Genomic DNA, 19,242 nt, shown 5'->3' on the forward strand with positions numbered 1-19,242 from the left:
ATTTTTGCAAATGGTCAGTTTTTAAATTGTTCACGGTTTTAGATTGATCATTTCTTCCCTATTGCTATTTATTGCTTTTCTATTAGTATCAACAGATTGAGATGGGAAACTATTTATTGTAAAACAAGCAGTTGTAAATTGGGCAAGTTTTAAGGGCACTGAAAGTGAGTAGACAAGAAGCTATGTCCATGTCTGTATTGATAATCAAATTGTTCACAATCAAAAATAGACAATGTGAGGCTGGATGTACAAACTACTCAATGAGCAATTTGACCTTTTAGTGGTGTCTGGGGAAAAGCGAAATTAGAAAAGGCAACTGATTTCAGTTGGGCCTCAACATGTACAAAAACACCAACACAAACACACTAAAACAGGTATTGATAAAATTAGACATTTCAGTATCCTGAAAACAGAATAAGTTATTACATTGGTAGTAAATGCAAAAAAAATGGAACCAGAGAGAAAGCAAAAGAGAGAGGGTGGGAGAGAGAATAAGAAGAGACAGTTACCACAAACGGCTGTCACGCTGCCAGCAGCCTGTATTATTCCAGCACTTATCCATTATCTTCACTTAAGATAAAAGGCATGCCTACAATACTTCAAGGTCTCTTTAGAGACAGACAATATTTTACAGTCACTACTGGAGGCTTAAATCACAGGTGTACATACACTACCAAATACACCAAAAACAATTGGCTGCAAAGTAGCAGAAATACAGCATATCAGAAATAAAGGGGTGATCATGGGGTACAATTTTTCCTATTGTAACATCTTCATTCGAGCTGAGCCATGTCAGGCGTATCAAACACACATGCATAGGACTTGCCGATATATTAAACTACGTATAATAGCGATATTTCTCTCCTGGATACTGCATTTGTTCAGGTTATTTACTTATATTGGGAATATTATTGGTAGAATCAGCATAAAAATAAAAGCTTAATGTATAATTGCAATTTATACCTTTATGTATTGATTCCCTCAGCCAGATAAGAAGGGAGGCTGCAGTGTTATCTTTCTCTCTTTATTGAGCATGCGGAAATCCAACAGACAATAATACAACAAATTGACAGTCTGTGAATACTGCCAAGCGACAGCATCGTTTATGCACATTGAATTTATTGATAGACAATTAAATGAATCAATGTACCATTTACTCCCAATGCCTAAGGTATGCATATTTTACGCTGTAGCCACATAATACTGAACTTCGCTGAATTGATTCATTTTTGCTGTGTCGTCTGTCAAAACTCGAAGCTTTGCCTACCTAACTGCTCCCCATACTGATCCGCAACAGAAATTCATGAAGAAAGCACGCACCAAAGGAGCGCCCTTAGCGAAGTGCAATCCTTTTGAGTGTGGTGAAATTGTGTTGGATTCAAGCCTTGAGGCTTCTGTTAAAGTAGTTTAGTGTGTCAAATCAGTCCCAATGATTTAAAGTTGTTAGACTACATTACTAAGTAGGGAAGTCCCGATGCTGATGATTTTCACTTCCGATCTGATCCAAATTTTTTCAACTTCTTTTTGTGATACTGATCCTATAGGAATCGATTACAGAATTTTAAAATAATGTAATTATTAAATGATCATTAATATTTTTTCGTAAAGTGAGCATTGGTGGTACCTCAAGAAATACTCTGTTTCCATTATAATTTCTAAAGAGGAATTGTCCCACTCAGCTAGTGGTTTCATTTACTGCAGTTGAAAAGCTCGATAGTACTGAAAACATATACAGTGTTCCCCCGCTACTTCGCGGTTCAGCTATCGCGGACTCAGAGCTTCGCAGATTTTTTTTGGAAAAAAAAATACAAATATTACATTGAAACAACATATTTTACAGGTTTTTTTTTTGTTATAACATGAATTTCACTCTCTCTATCCGTATTCTATATGGTGTACTGTATACAGGGAGGGTAAAAAATAAAAAAAACATTAAAAAAAATAAAAAATTGGAATTAAATTCAAATTTAGCATTTTTGAAGGGGAATCCCTACTTCGCGGAAATGTACTTATCGCGGGTGGTCCCGGTCCCCATTAACCGGGATAAGCGAGGGAACACTGTACTATTAATGGATCAGATCTAATCTTGTGACTAAATCTGATACCTACTCATATTCCAAAAATTGTCGTATTGGGCGCTGATTGACTGTGTGTCGGATCAGGACATCTCTATTACAAATTTGTATTTCATAATCAACAGGTGTACTAAAGGACTATCTACGAGAGCTTCCCTATCCTTTGATCACCAAGCAGCTGTATGATGCAGTATTGGACTCCATGGCTGTTAGACCTCTGAGGATGGGAGTAGGGGGCTGTGAGAATGACCACGTCGACTCGGAGCATACCGTTGGCCTGTTGGAAAATTTGCCGGAGGTGGAAAGGGTAAGGAATTTGCATCAAATATCCTTGGCTCATTCTCATGTTGTCTTTGATTTGGAAAAGGGCATTTGCGGTCAGAGTCTTAAGGGGAATAATGACAGTAATTCCTATAAAAAAAAAATCTGGCTTTTACTTCACTGTTGTCAATCCATACTGAGTACCCACTTATACGGAACATTGAAATATTTTATTCGAATGAAATATGTATGAGTTATTTTACATTAGAAGTAATTTTTAGAAGCATGCATAATGCAGTGGTTGGTTCAATAATAAGAAGTTACTACTGTTGTGGCTACTTCTTCAAAATTTCTATGCTCTTAAGAGTAAGATGTATCCTTAAATAGCACAATATTTCATGTTGACTTGCTGGTTTCTCACATTTTTCCATATATAGAATTAAACTTGCACTTCAGTCATGTCGTTTCATGTGCGTGTTGTGGATTATTGAATAGCTCACAGTGAGCTGCACTAGTTAAACTCTGTAAAAGTGTCAAACAAAACAATGATGTGCCTTATTCAGATGACCCTACGGAAGCTTCTGGACCACCTCAAGTTAGTGGCATCCCACCAGGACGTGAACAAGATGACATGTCAGAACCTGGCAGTGTGTTTTGGTCCCGTGTTGCTCAGCCAGCGTCAGGAGGCATCCTGTCACAGCAACAGAGTCTTCATCGATTCTGAGGAACTAGCCAGTGCACTACACTTCAAAAAGCACATTGAAGTCTTGCATTATTTGCTACAGCTCTGGCCAGGTAATTATTTAATAGCTCTATTGTCGGTAAATAACTATTGTACAACACAGCCAAAGGCGGATTTTGGGAATGAGTCTTCAGATAAATCACCCAGCAGGAAGAGGAACTCGGCTTGCTTAATGTATAAACACAGGCTAAAACAGGGGTGGGCAAACTTTTCGGCCCGCGGGGCGACATTGACTTAAAACATTTGACAGATGGGCCGGATCAGCACAAGATACCAATACATATAAAAACTGCATCGGTTAACAGTACATATAAAACATAAACAGAAAAAAAGGACTCGTAATCGAAGTAAAAAGGAATGTATTTAGAAATATTAAAATGTAATTTAAAAAAGATAGAAGGGCTGTGAAGCACACAAAAAACAAATAAGAGTGGACAGAGCTACTGTCACTGGCTTCCGCGTGACGGCGCCATCTTGGGGGAAATAAAATAAAAATACATTATTTGGACAACGTCGGTGGGCCGGATTAAAACGCCTTGCGGGCCGGATGTGGCCTGCGGGCCATAGTTTGCTCATATCTGGGCTAAAATGTTATCAATTATTTAGTTTCATTCAACACACAATTAACTTCCTCAAATCTGTGCAAACTGGGAGCATCAAGTTTAATGTGCCGGGAATTGGCAGTGTTTTCTCCAGTACCCCTCTGAGTCTAATGGACACAGATTTTCTGTTCCAACTGACCCAGTGCAGACGGTTTAACCAATGAAGTTTCTCCTACAACAGGCAGCACCTGACTGCACTCAACTGATTACACTTGTAAGACACCAGATTGATAAAAAGGTGTTGTTTTCTTAAATTGGTGTGAAATCTTTCACCTCTTATGGCCCTTTGTGGGATTAATTAGAGAAACTTGTTGTAAGCATCATTTTATTTCCCAATTGAATATGCAAGCAGACTTAAGCATGCAACTCGACAGAAGGTATAAGATTGATAGCGGGTGCATTCACTGTTACTAGTCTCTTAAATGTGCTTTCACAGAGAAGACAAGGTCATGCTCTTGCACTCAGCTAATTTATTGGTAATTGAATTAAAAGGGTCACTTGAGGGCAAATACAGGGCATGTATGCAGCTTTTGCACTTAATATCTAGGATGAAGCCCTAACCTTTGTCCTGTTTTCTGTTTGATTTTTCCTCCAATCCAGTTAGGGAAGGCTAGCGGGTACAACAATTATATGTACACAAACAAAGAGAAAGGTAATGAAAAGCACCCTGGTTGTGATGGAGTGTTGATTGTTTTTTTTGGAGGGCAACACTATGTCTTATGTCCAAATCCGAGGGCATTTAGATAAATCACAGTCAGAACAGCAATGATAAAATTCAGGCAAAAGGAAGTGTGGCAATGTCATGTGTGCTGTGGTGTGATTACAGCATGTATTCATTGTAGCATGTTGTCGCTTATTGCATATTTTTCTTTAGTCGTTATGGGGAATTTTGAGCCACCAAATCATCCATTTTTTACTAGTACTGGTATGATTTATTGCTAGTTCATAAAATGACTGATAACCAGTTTGCACCTTGTATTAGTTGCCAGCCATATTGTATATAATAACAGGCATTCAAGCGCCTAAGAGCATATTTAGAATCTTCAATTACCCTAAGTTTTTTTATTTATTTGCCTATTTGCTCTAGTCAGCGGTCTTCATACCACAGAGGGACTTTATAGTCCGTCATTATTGTGCTTTTTACTTTGTCCACCATCCTTAACATATTGTTCTACCAACATTAAATGATTGAAAGTTATTCCATGCAAGGTTTCCAACGTTTTAACAATCCATGCTTGATTTAGTATCTTTTTCAAGGGTCGCACATATTGAGTTTATTCATTTTTTATATAATGCGTGTCTGAGTCATACAATAAGGGATCTTAACATGGTACACCATTAGTGTAAGGGTCCCCAAACCTTTTCTTCGGGGGCCAAATTATCGCTCCTGACATTTTTGAAGGAGCAGGGTTAGATAGTCCATATAAAATTGTATGGCCCGACCAAATTTAGTAGTAGCAGGCCTCATTGCGATTTAGAAATGACTAGCCTGGCACAAGTATCCATAAGACTGTTTGGACATAATCAGCCTTGGACATTTCTGTTTATTGTTACTATTGGTTTGCAAACGAAGTAGGTGCTTGACCCTTTTATATGAGATACCCCCATTATTTCTTTTTTTCTTCTATTATTGATAGTAAAAAATGCAAGAATAGAGGACACAGAATTTTGGCACAATAGATGCATCAGAAAATGGGTTCATTGCTCATAACTCCTTTTTCTGTATAATGGGAAGCTTTGAGTAGGGTTATACAAAGAAGCAAAAAGCAGCATTTAGTCTCAAAACATGACAACTTCAACAAAAATACCATAATGACCCAAAAACGTTTCTTTGTTATTCAGGCATCTCCAGTGTAGATCACACAGTACCTCACATTATGGGAAAAGAAATAGAACTTTACACCTCTCTATCCTTAAGTACTTAAAATAAAGATGATCTAGCTTTGAAATCTCTCTTTGAATGAGCGAATAAAGCATGAAAACATAATTGCTGGTCTCTATAATATACATATGCATGCTAAACAGACCAAATAGAATAGCTGCATAAGGAATTCTGATGCTTTGTGTGTTTTGTTGTAGTTTGAAGAAATTTGATTTTAGTTGCTACGTGTGCTGAATAGTGGGGAAGTAAAATTAAAATGCCAATTACAGAGAATCATTAGTATATCTGTAAAGGTGAAAGTTTTGGGAGCATTCAGTAATCCCAGATGTACAGTTTTTAGTCGAATATAAAACGTGAAATTTTGTACCAAAAAACTGAACCAAAGTTCGAGTGCGTGTTATACACAAATCCTTCCTCCATACCTGGTGCATTATTAAGGCTCAGTTCTCTTTTCCTATTCTACAGTTGGTGACTCTCATGATCCGTCCTCCTGGCCTGACCGCTGCTACTCATTCGTGGCTCCTCCCCTTCGGCGGAAAAAAGAGCGTCCACAGGTATTGAACTTGACTGAGGCAGAAATGGCGGGTGTTTTGCGGCCCAAACTAGGACGTCTGGACAGCCCGAGCAACCGCTACGCAGGCGACTGGAGCGGCTGTGGCGATAGCTACTTCCCCTCGGAGATTTTGCTGGTTCCTCACGGCAAAGAGGAGGCCGACTATGACGACGTTCCCTCAGAAGATACGGACGCCGCTGAGGAGGACCTGGAAAGGCAAGAAAATGCAGAAGCCGCCATGCAAGACAACGGCAGCAGCCCTTTTTTAGGTCCTGCTGGGCAGGTGCAGACCCTGAACGCGGATGAGGAAGAGCAGCCTGATGGTAACGATAATGATGGGGTGACAATGCAGGAAACCAAGCAGGAAGTGAAAGATTGCTCTGGCCAATGGGAGCATTTAGAGGAAGAGCAAGAGGAGCAGGAAAGTGTGTGTGAGCACATCTTTCCCCCACGGCTGCACAGGGAGCACGCCTACCAGGCTTACATGAAGATCCAGGACATTAGCCCCGTGCTGAGCAACAGGGTTAACCTGAGAGACCTTCAGGATAGTATTGACACTCTCATAGGGAACCTTGAGAGAGAACTCAATAAGAACAAGCTTAATGTTGGATACTAAGTCCTCTCACAGGCACTTTGGGACTGCTCTCAAGTATTTGAGATTTGTCACTGGTCCTGTAATGGTATCACAAAAATGGGACAAATCTTTTGAAATCAGTTTAAATTAAATCATATGTAACAGGGCATTTCTTTCCCAGAGAGAATATTTCATGTTTCTTTGACGCCCACCCTGCTCTTCGTCTTAATGTTTTCCTTAAAGCTCTAGTTTCACACCGTTGCTTTTCTTCTTATTAGAAGAAACCATTGACCCCTTAGGGGTTTGAAAAGGTGCCTTAATTGTGTGAAGGTGGTCCATCACATGCAAAATCCACCCGGAAACACCTAATATTCTTTATGCTATGAAGACTTGGATGCTTTTCTACTGCGTTTGAAACAATAAGTGGTGTAGTCTTGTATTTCTGTGTCTGAGTAAATCATCAGAGTGGTTCAGAATGCAAAACTGCTTGACAGGATTCAAGGCGGACATCTAGTTTATTAAATGTATTAAATTAAAACTAAAACATCTTTGTGCTCTCACAGCTATTTTCTTTCCTGGCAGGCTTCTGAAGCAACATTTGTCATGGAGCACTTCCACAACTTTTCAACAGTAGGAAAGAATTTCAGAAACATTAAGACGTTCATTACGTATTTCTTTCCAACCACAACAGGCAATTTGGTTTTGAAAACTGCTTTAAAATGAATTCAACTTATTTATCATTTCTCCTATTGGAAAAATATGATCAAGGTCACCGTAAATAGTGCCCCAGTCTGCCTTTCTTATGTTTGATAGAAACACTTTAAAAAAAAAAGTACCTTTATGAAGTGACGAGTGCCATAGATCTTAATTTGCACTTTCCTGAACCTGGAAAAACCTAAAAAAGATTGCATTTCAAATCAAAACAACCAAAGTAATATTCTTATTTATCACCGCAAATGTGAGCCTTCTGCCCTAAAAAGAGTCTTGTTGAGAAAATATCAGACTCCTAAATATCTAATTGCCTATTTGAGCTAACCCGCTGTTCTCCAACAAAGAATACAATGAGATTTTACACTAAGATCTGGACATGTCACATCTGTATTAGCCCTGCTGGTTTATAACGTAAGTTGTGCTTTTATTTGTCATCAATCTTGGCTCAGTTAAAATACAGCCCTGGACTGATGTTTAAAGAGAATGGTATCTCTTCAGATTAAATATGAGCACAACATGTTGGAGTTTAATGAAATATGTCTGGAGTATTAATTTATATACCATAAATTGCACCATGACACCCAATGGTGCAGTGTTTTTTTGTTTAGGTTGTTGTCTGACTTCCAAGTAGCTAGTGTAGGTTTCATTCCTACTTGTTAGCTGTGTGATTGTAAGTATGTGGTTGTCTGTCCTTATGTTTGACCTACAACTGAGTAAACAGAAGCATATTTGTAATATATTTTTTTATATAGCTGTGTAGCTTGTCTGGTGTCGGTGACATTACAGCAGTTCAAATTCGGTGAAGTATGAGCACCATTGCTAAAGTTGCTATCTAAAGGTAATCCTTTATATGGCAATTAAGGGCTGGATGCTGGTTAATACTGGTTAGAAAATAACTATCAATGTCCACATCTCTGAATCTTCACCACAATTAATACTGCTTCATACAAAAGGCCAGGCAGTGCTTGTTTCATCACATGTCCCCTTATCCAACTACAAAAATATTTGAATTGAAGTGAATGCTTTTATAGTCGTTATACAAGTATATTGAGATTTAAAGCTTCCACCACGTAATGCATAAATAACAACAAACAGAAAAATAAATACTTAGTAAATAAGAAACAAATAATTTGAAAGGATATAAAATTTATTCACTATTTATTTAAGTGCATTTTAATCAAATTGGTCAACATCAAATCTGTTTTCTCAAATATATATATATATATATATATATATATATATATATATATATATATATATATATATATATATATATATATATATATATATATATATATATATATATATATATATATATATATATATATATATATATATATATATATATATATATATATATATATTCATATTCATATTCATATTCATATTCATATTCATATTCATTCAGACACACACATCACCATGTATTACCATGCAGTATGTAGTATGCATTTAAATGCTTCTGACCTCATTGTGTTAACTTTAGAGTAGTTGTTTTTCTCCCCGTCAGGCTACCTGTAATCGCTAGACTATAAGTGCTAGACAAATGGTACAACTTAAACTGTACCTGTAAGAGAAAGTTGTTATATTTGTGATGTACGTGTTGTATATACATAGTTGATATTGTCTCAGGTGACCTGAGCTGTGTTCAGCATTCTTGTTATTGGGACATTTTTTAAGGTACTGAACGTTGCATGGTCAAAAGCTTTACTGACATAAAATAAGGCTGACATAAAATAAGGCTTTCTCATCATCCTTTGTATTCAGTATTTATGTGTAAAAAGACCTTTTGTAATGTAAACTTATTTGTTTGTCACAATGTTGCCTCAATAAAGGTGACTGCTTCAATTTTTCTCCAGAGGACTTCTTATACGAAGACAAAAAATAACAATTCATTTAAGATAATTTAACCTAAATACCCATCCGGTAATTTTATTTGTATTTAGTTTTCACCCAGCTCTAGGCCCTTGAGTCTAGGTCAAGCAAGACATTTCTATTAATATGAAAGGACACCTGAATGATTGAATTATTTTTCATTCCTGATCAAATTCTACCTTTATTAATTTACCATTTATTGAATGATTATTATCATCATCATATCGTAAGGCAATAATACTATGTGCCGGCCTGATTGTATTCCTTGGGCTACACAAAGAAGATCTGCATCCACTAACTTTGTTGCCAGCGTAATTCATTCCTCTTGATTGACATCTGGATCTGGTCTCAACATGGCGAGTGTTATATGCAATGCACAGCTGAATTTTAAAATCCTGTCGTCCTCTGGAGAGAAAATGCCACAGAAATGTATCCTGAAATGAACTTTATTACTTTGTGTTGATCCTGGGCACGTATGATCATCATAATAAAGTATATTATTTTGTGTGCTGTGTTAACTTTTTGTCATGTTTCATGTAAGTTTAATCTAAAAATTATTGCATAAAATTCAGCCCTGTATGGAACTAATCATGGAAGTACCCTTGCCAACATCTGGGAAACTCCCAAAGTTGTTTTATAGCTTCAGGGACATTCCCAGCATGCAGCTGTCATTATTCACCTATGGCAGACAACACGTATCATCTGAAGTCAACATTAAACAAATTCTATATAAATATATATATATATATATATATATATATATATATATATATATATATATATATATATATATATATATATATATATATATATATATATATATATATATATATATATATATATATATATATATATATATATATATATATATATATATATATATATATATATATACACATACATACATATATACACACATATATGTTTATGTATGTATATATAGTATATATTTATATTTAGATAATTTTTTTATGTTGACTTCAGATGTCTTCATTCATACTATAAACAAAATGTTTTCAAAGCAGTACAATGGGCCTCAATCTCCATGAGATGAATTGATTTCTCTTGGCTTTTGCCGAGACAAGTTAGGACTAATCAGGCTTTTCATCAACATAATCTTTTTTTTTTTTTGTGTGCGCGTGTATCTTGTTTTTCTTTACCTTGTTTGAGTCACTGAAGTAAGTAGATCACCTCCTGTGGCTTCCTGGAACAGCCATAAATTTTAAGTTTTATAGGACAGAATGTACTCATCTATCCACAGCAAAATGTTTTATAACACTATATTGCTAAACTGTAGCTTTTATAGCTCTGGCGCCAGCTATTTGACATCTTAGAATGTATAGAATGTTAATCATGGACTTGTCATAGTGGATTAGACAGTATCCTTTCAACATGTTATGTCATCTTTATAAATTATTTTTAACCCATGCCCAAGGTGGTTATACATTAAAAATCAAGGGTTTAAGAATATTACTTACACGATGACATGATCTCAAAAGAATAAGGGCAGTGCTGGAGCCTATCCCAGCTGACTTCGGGCCAGAGGTGAGGGACACCCTGAATTGGTGGCCAGCCAATCACAGAGCACAATGAGACAGACAACCATTCACACTCACAGCTAGGGGCAATTTAGAGTGTCCAATCAGCCTACCATGCATGTTTTTGGAATGTGGGAGATAACCAGAATTAAGCACCAAAGTATGATAGATCTGAAATACAACTTGAGGATCGGGTTAAGAAATAGTGAGATCAATTTAATAGGAAATAGGTTCATTACAAGACTGCAGAATGGGGGAGAAAGCTCAAACAGCTGTGAACACGCTCACAGTCTGTCGTCCTCGCAACTCTCTCTCCGAATGAACAGTGGGTCCGTCTTTATATAGGAAAACAGGGTAATATTTCTAAGACAGCGAGGTAGGACAAAGTTTATGTATACAAACTTTAGGCTTTAGGTGAGGGTGTTACTAGGAAATACACGTACCGCCACTGGTAAAACTACATTTGACAGTTAAAATCAGATTTTAGAAGACTACAATCCCTTGTTTCTTGTACCTATATTTAGACCTCTTCCTGATAAATGAACACGAAATGTGAGATACAAAAGCCCATTTGCTTTTGTAACCTGAACATTTCCTACCCAGAGGTATTCGTAAGTAGAGGCATGAGTGGAAATACTTTTCCATTAAAATAATCTATGGAGTCATGGTGTGTACACATAAAATGTCAGTGATTTTGTATTCCCGAGCAAACAGAGAAAGAAGCGGAATGAGGGGCATTGGGCTTGATTGCAGCGTAGCGCATCAGCTTTGACTATGTATTGTATCATATTGAAGCATTTACCCAATCACATTTGAGCCATTATTTGTTGCCAGGGTCAGAAATCTGCCTCAAGGCCTTCAAAATCAGTTCTGCATGCTCTGCTACATTAAACAAGCGTCGATAAGGCTGTTGCTCGACTTTCAGCACTAGCTTCGATGGTGATATAAAAGAAGGGAGAAAGAAAGGAGGATTGATATTGTGTACAGTTAAAGGGGATTTTTGGTGGGTAAAATATGGCTATATTCCTAAATAATTAAATTGTATGAAGTCTTTATTGAGGATTTTTGTTTTCCGCAAGTTGTAGCCGCAGTAGAGGTTTTATAGCCGCAGTAGAGGTTTTATAGCCATAAAATAGTTTTTGAGGGTTGGATTGATTCCGATAGCTGAAGGTGTCGCTAGAAAATTCCCGGACCGCCGCTGAGAGGATGAGGAGAACGATACTTTAGGATTTTATAAATTGGAGTCCATGTTTGAAAACCCAATACATGACTTTCTTGTCTTCGTGTCCTGCCCAAGGACAAACTACTCAGCCTTCATAGTTTTCATAGTAAGCAGTCCTTAGTTGTTTTGCTACTTCCCATCTGAAGAACACTGAAGAAAGCAAATAGAGCAGAAGCTCTTTCTTGATGGTTATTCATCCAGTCAGCACAGAATGAGAAATTTCATAGCTTGCGTTTGAGATCTGTTTGGCCGTAATGGTCGTTGTGAGACGTCAATCGCGAGATAAAGATCCAAATGCATGGTTAAAGGTTGCTGCACAATTTATCTGATTTAAAAACAATTAAATAAAATCAAGAATCGTGAGGTTTTTCATCTAAAAGAGAGGAGAAAGCCAATAGCAGTCCTGTTTAGTCACGGACTGAATCAGATACCAGTTTCCAGTCAAAGTGAACTGGACCTAATCTTGGTTTGCTTCTAATTTGGGAAAGTGTGGAGATATGGTCTCCTTTGGTAAATATCCTTGAAAGCCACCTGCATGTGAAACCAGATCTTCTTTCCCTGTACCCTTAATCTCTCATGACCTTTAAGTTTCTGTCACGGCTGCAAGTCAACTACAAAAACACATGGCCTTTGTTCGAAAGGTAACCCCCCCACATGCTCCCTCACAGTAAGATAGAAACACTTTTGCTTTGCACAGAAATTGAGAGATGATATTTTTTTCAGTGGTACAGGCTACACTTGTCTATGCCTTATATTCACTAGCAAAGGTCAGAGATTTGGGTATACTGGTTTGGTGTATGGTGAGGTGTATATGTTACTATATGCCCAATATTTTCCAGATTTAGTTTCTTGCTGTAACTCTACTTGATGTGAGACAACATTAAATTGTGATTAATTCATTCAACATTGTTGGGAAGTGCTTATGGAAGTGCTTTTGAGGAGTTGCTACCAGGTTGTTGTTTTGTGATGAATGAGTTTGGGATTACATTTTTAGGAAAGTATATTTTCTTCAGAAACGATACTATTGTTGATTTTTCTGCTTGATTACATTTTACAATTAAAGATAAATCCTCACAAACAGTTAAAGGGGCATGAAAAATAAAATTTTGTAATATGATGAACCAACTACCTTTTTAATTTATTTTCCAAACTGCTTATCCTGCGCACCATGCATGTGTTTGGAACATGTGAGGAAACCAGAGTACCGAGAGAAAACCCACACAGGCCTGGGGAGAACATGCAAACTCCACAGAAGTGACCCGAACCTGGAATTGAATCCAGGTCCCCCACTGTGAGGCAAACACCCTAACCACTCATCCGCCAGGCCCCTTACTTATTAACTAACATGAAATACTACGTACATTGTCAGTATCAGCTAGCTCTACTATATGTCTCCTTGCTTAACATTGCACTTTTAATTAGGGCATAAATAAAAGTTTACCTCACACTCCCATTCCCTTGCATGTCATATTTTGAATTCTCTTAATGAGAAATTTAGACCGTTACAAAAACATATTACGTACCAAATTCATACCTGTCAACCTCTGCCGATAACTGCCCTTATAAATGATTATGATTCCCCGTGCGACCCCCCAAAAAAACCTTACAAACACTGTTCGGCGCATGTTTACTCTCGGTAACTCGTTTCTTACTATGTGGCTCGTCCATGCTTGCTTCCACGATATTTACTCTATGTATATCTACGCATGCGCATGTCATCCTTTATCGATATTGCCGTACGCACCGCTAAAAAAATACATACGATTTAGGATAATTTTTGCTGGTATACCGTGACAATAGTAACGATCGATGACAGTAGCGTCGTTGGCTACCAGCCTACGAGACTATCTGGATTTTAGCCAAAACGGTCTTGTTGAAGTCGGTTTTCATAAATATTGGCGATTTAAAAAAAAAAAGTTCCCCGTACAAAAGTCGGTGTACGGTGTACATGATTTGAAATGGTAAAAAACCGTAGAAAATACGTATAAAACGTACAAGTTGACAGGTATGTAAACTTTTGCCAGTGGGTTTGAGGTGGACATGTTCCAACTGCTACATGAAAAACTAATACATAGTAAGGACAGAGTGTTAAAGTGCATCATCTTCGAGATTTGTGCTGAATAGAGACACGCAACTGTGGTATTTAGAGAACCTAACTATGTTATTTTTGAAATGGGCAGAAAATTCAGAAAACCTGCAACTACATGCAGTAATAAAATACTCCAATTTAAGGATTAAACTGAAAACATGCTGTAGACAACTGTACTTTTCATTGTAATTTGAGAAAGATAACATTCTACAAGCAGATTTTGGATATGACCTAAGAGTTGGAAAATGGGATGTGAAATATGTTCTCAAAATGGTTCCATTTCTCATTGACCACAATGACGCCAGAAACAGCTGCACATGCATTATTCCAGCATTGCAAAATTGTGGCACTAATGGTGGGTTACACTCTCAGTCTAGCGTTGACAACCTGGTAATCATAAATGCTGCAGCTGAATTTGATCCCAAAATTACCCAAATATTCCATTATCCAAAAAAGTAAAGAAATAAAAAGCTACTATATCATTAATTTTAACTGTTATAAAACACCTACGAAATCGCTGTCATGGATATGAGCTTCAAGACATTGCATTAAATGTTACTTGCTACATTCAGTCAAAATTGGATTCAGACTTTATAATATGCAGGACACTAAGCAAAGTAATCAAAATGTTGTGCTGCGAAAGATCAGCACGAAAAGTTCATGTCCCGTATTTTCACGACTATAAGGCACACTTAAAAGTCTTAAATTTTCTCCAAAATAGACAGTGCCCCATTATAATCCAGTGCACCTTATATATGGAAAAAAACAAAAACAAAAAAAACACCACTGTCGGATATTTTAAAAACACAAACGCCTGAACTGAAACAATACTGTTAAATATGCAGATGCCATCTTAGTTTACAAAATCTTCCATCATATAGCTCCTCCCCCACTGCAAGATTTTATACAAAAAAATCCAAAACATCAACAATGGCTGGCTCTAGAGGTGACTGTGTAGTGAGTGCTTCATACCTGGAAGTAAATAGCAATTACCGTATTTTCACGACTATAAGGTGCAATTAAGTCTTAAATTTTTTCCAAAATAGACAGTGCGCCTTATAATACAGTGCGCCTTATAATACAGTGCGCCTTATAATACAGTGCGCCTTATAATACAGTGCGCCTTATATATGGAAAACATGTCATTCATTGAGGGTGCGCCTTATAATGCGGTACGCCTTATAGTCGTGAAAAGTAATTAATTGTTCTTGAATGGAAAGAAATGTCAGAAGGGCCTTCCATTCAAAGAAGCACTGAAGAAAATGTCTTCAAGCACATTACTCTAATGAATGCAACATCATTGTCATGCTTTGTTTTGGTCTTCTCTTGTCAGTAATTTTGAAATTTAACATTTCAAGGGTAAACATAATTAAGTATAGTTTGCATTTTTGATTTTGCTTATTGAAATTTGGTGGAACGAACAACACTCTTTGCTTTGACCCGTTCAAATGAATTATTAATGTTGACTTCCACCAGTTTTTCTCAAATTCAGTTTACAAGTAATCCATTTAAGTACCAAACAACACAACAACTTTAAAGTGATGCTTTGCTAAAAAAAAAAAAAAACGCTGTTAGATGAAATAAATTAGTGGAAGAGGTCAAGGTTAGGCCATTTACTCTGAGACACATTACTCACTCAACTCATATAAAGAGAGAGATTTGAGTCACAGTAATTGCCGAGAGCCTTTATTCAGTGGCCCTGCCGAAATTCCATGCATGCAGCGTTCTTCAATAGGAGAGCTATTAAAACATTTTACAAAGATAAAAAGCTCTCTGATGTTTTTTTGAGGGTCTTTCCCCCCCACCCTCCAACCGACTGTACTTGGCAGAGCTTCTGAGGGGTTCAGCACACATCTCTCAGCACGCCGCGGACAGATTGTACTATTGTGGGCTGCCAGCATGATCAGAGCGAGATGATGCAGGAGGGGAGAGAAGACGAGCAAAAGGTGAAAGTGAAGAATAAATGGAGGAAAGAACAGATGAATGCGGCAGCTCTGATACTGAAGAACACGTTCCTTCAATCACCATTGGCCTGTCACTCAGAGACAGGAATGGTTGATTTCACTTTTGTATGTAACAATAATACATGATATGTATAGAGTCTGCATTTTGTTAACATTTATTCTTGAGGCTCCGAGGAGTACGTGATCTTTGTGTTGTTTTCACAGATATTTGTGCATACTGTGTACTTTTTCACGCTATAGGTTTTTGATAGGCACTGATAGTCCAGTGGTAGTATTCTCATTGATCATGCGAGAGGTGTGGGTCCAATTCCCAGCCAATGCACTGTGTTTACCCATTGTATGTTGATCGACTGTTACTTCTACAAATGTTCAAAATATTCTGCAAGTTTTTTTTCACAGCCTGCTTCATTGTTTCATATAGATGTTGGAAAGTCATCTTTCACATTTTAAGGAAGATTGACCAATTAGCTAAAAAATCCGATAGGCATTGGTGGTTCAGTGGTAGAATTCTTGCTTGCCATGCAAGAGACCTGGGTCCGATTCCCAGCCAATGCAATATGTGTGTCCAATAGTTTTGATCACATGTAACTTCCACATATGTGAAATTTTGAAAACCTTCATGTGAATAGTTTGTCACAGCCTGCTTCATTATTTCAAATAAATGTAAGAACGTCATCTTTGAAACATTTAAGGAATTCTGACCTGTTTTCACCAGAATCTGACAGGCATTGGTAGTTCTGTGGTAGAATTCTTGCTTGCCATGCGAGAGGCCTGGGTTAGATTCCCAGTCAATGCAATGTGTTGAACCATTATGTGATGACCGCCTGTTATGTCTACAAATGTGAAATGTTCAAAATATTCTGCAATTTTTTTTTTCACAGCCTGCTTCATTGTTTCACATAGAGGTAGAAAGGTCATCTTTGAAATTTCAATGAAGTTGGGCCAATTAGCTATTAATCCTGGGAGGCATTGGTGGTTCAGTGATAGAATTCTTGCTTGCCATGCAAGACACCTGGGTCAATTAGTTTTAATCACATGTAACTTCAACAGATGTGAAATCTTGAAAACATGCTGTGAAAAGTTTGTCACTGCCTGCTTCATTATTTCAAATAAATTTAAGAACGTCATCTTTGAAATATTTAAGGACTTTTGACCTAGTCTCATTGATATGTGACAGGCATTGGTAGTTCAGTGGTAGAATTCTCGCTTGCCATGCGAGAGGCCTGGGTCCGATTCCCAGCCAATGCACTGTGTTCACTTGTCATATATTGATCACCTGGAACTTCTACAAATGTGAAATGTTAGAAAACCTTCTGCAAAAAGTATTTCACAATCTGTCTCAGTGTTTTATATAGCTATAGGAAGGTCATCTTTGAAATTTCAAGGAAGTTTGACCAATTAGCTAATGGGGTTGACAGGCGTTGGTGGTTCAGTGGGAGAATCCTTACTTGCCATGCAAGATGCCTTCTTCCGATTCCCAGCCAATGCCTAGTTTATACCCTTTACTTTTGACCAAAACACGCTGTGAAAAGTTTGTCACAGTCTGCTTTATTATTTCAAATAAATGTAAGAACATCATCTTTTAAATATTTAAGGAATTCTGACCAGTTTTCTTTATTATCAGAAAGGCATTGGTAGTTCAGTGGTAGAATGCTCGCTTGCAATGCGAGGGGCCTGGGTCTGATTCCCAGCCAATGCAATGTGTTCACCCATTATGTATTGAATTTTCAGTCTTTGCAGCCTTTCTACCTGAGTACCCATTACCTTATTGTTTCAATTCGATGAAACAAAGTTTGACCAGTTCTCACTATTTTTTTCGTTTATTTTTAATGATTTCTTTTCATTTTCTGAAACGCTTTATACTTATTCGGGTCACGGGGGATTGCTGGAGCCTATCCCAGCTAACATCGGCCAAAGTCAGTTTGCATGGTAGGCAGCCGATCGCACTCCAGTATATGGACAACCATTCACTCTAATACTCATACCTAGGGTCAATTTAGTGTCCAATCAGCCTACCATGCATATCTTTGGGAGGACACACACTTTTTTACATGGTTCAACTTTTTTTCCATGCTTCTGTAGACAAAATATTCAATGCAATGGAATATTTTGTCATTTTCTAAAAGAAACTGAATCCCATATCACAGTAAAATTGCAAACGGAGAGAAGCAATACTCAGTGAACACGACCAAAAATGGTTGAATTACAGAAATACTGTATCGAGACAGAGAGTCGATGGAAAAACTCATCGGCAAGAAAGGATTTTTTTAGATTTTGTGGATGTATTTGACCCATTTAAGTTCTTTTTCTGAACAGCACATGCTACTGTTTAAAGCACTGCAGTACTTTATTAATAACCACTATGGCTATAGTGGAATGCTGGCGTGTGCATGTGTCTGTTGTGTGAGCATTGATTTGCAGAAGGCACATTCCTAAGCTGGTCTGGGAGAGAGTGAGAGGCTCCATCAAGGAGAGAAAACACATTCCTGAAAGTTTGAGAGAGGGGACACGTGAAGAGTAAGGCCCCCTTTGTCACCAAGGCCTAACTGGTGCCTCGGGCCTTATGGATGGCTTCTTTAAATCAGCCATATCGTAAATCTTCACAGCCATGCTGCCTCATTACACTGTCCTTTCCTTTCCTATGAGTCAAGGCCTTGGTTGAAGAAAAGCCCAATTCACTTTACTTTGTTTATTTTTTTATTTAACATTTATCCTCATCCCATTTGTTCTTCCTGATTTATGCTTTTTACACTCCAAACAGTGTAAAAACATGGCACAAGGTAGGGATAGTCCTCTAAAATACTGAGCTTCTTTCCAATTCCGACACTCTCTTCCCCTCGGTCACCAGAGCTTCTTTTGTGGCCAGATAGCAGCTGTCAAGTAGTAAGTACAGGCTTGCTAGGTCGCTCTTGACCTGAGGTGGACTTGGCACTCTGAGGCGTCCACATTTTTCTCCTTTGAAGGAGTGAAACTAATTGAGTCCAGAGAGCTCTTGGCAGTATACTTCAAGGGGAAAACCTTCTCATAAATGTTGTGAACAGTGTGGCAGAAGAGGGTTCAGCGACATTAACAAGTAAAGTAAAAAAGCTTTTTGTCTTTTTGAGATTGACTGTTCTTTAGTTTTTCAAGTGCACATATATTACTAAGCACACTT

The 19,242-nt window shown here is 37.5% G+C and overlaps 1 protein-coding gene and 3 non-coding genes across 4 annotated transcripts in view; all 4 read left to right on the top strand.

Moving 5' to 3' along the window:
* The window catches only part of syde2 (synapse defective 1, Rho GTPase, homolog 2 (C. elegans)), a 34,388-nt gene extending 25,752 nt beyond the window's left edge, over positions 1-8,636 (top strand). The window contains exons 6-8 of the mRNA XM_077717230.1: positions 2,201-2,382; positions 2,900-3,131; positions 6,028-8,636. Coding sequence (XP_077573356.1) covers positions 2,201-2,382; positions 2,900-3,131; positions 6,028-6,731 — 1,118 coding nt within the window. The 3' untranslated portion in view covers positions 6,732-8,636. The remainder of the gene's footprint in view (positions 1-2,200; positions 2,383-2,899; positions 3,132-6,027) is intronic.
* Positions 8,637-16,572: 7,936 nt separating this feature from the next.
* Positions 16,573-16,643, top strand: trnag-gcc (transfer RNA glycine (anticodon GCC)). Its single transcript has one exon. It is a non-coding gene; the product is annotated as a tRNA-Gly (tRNA).
* Positions 16,644-17,265: 622 nt separating this feature from the next.
* On the top strand, positions 17,266-17,336 carry trnag-gcc (transfer RNA glycine (anticodon GCC)). Its single transcript has one exon. It is a non-coding gene; the product is annotated as a tRNA-Gly (tRNA).
* A 380-nt stretch (positions 17,337-17,716) lies between these two features.
* Positions 17,717-17,787, top strand: trnac-gca (transfer RNA cysteine (anticodon GCA)). Its single transcript has one exon. It is a non-coding gene; the product is annotated as a tRNA-Cys (tRNA).
* The last annotated feature ends 1,455 nt before the right edge of the window (positions 17,788-19,242 follow it).

The sequence above is a fragment of the Stigmatopora nigra genome, chromosome 5 (assembly GCF_051989575.1).
Source record: "Stigmatopora nigra isolate UIUO_SnigA chromosome 5, RoL_Snig_1.1, whole genome shotgun sequence".
NCBI classification, from domain to species: Eukaryota; Metazoa; Chordata; class Actinopteri; order Syngnathiformes; family Syngnathidae; genus Stigmatopora; species Stigmatopora nigra.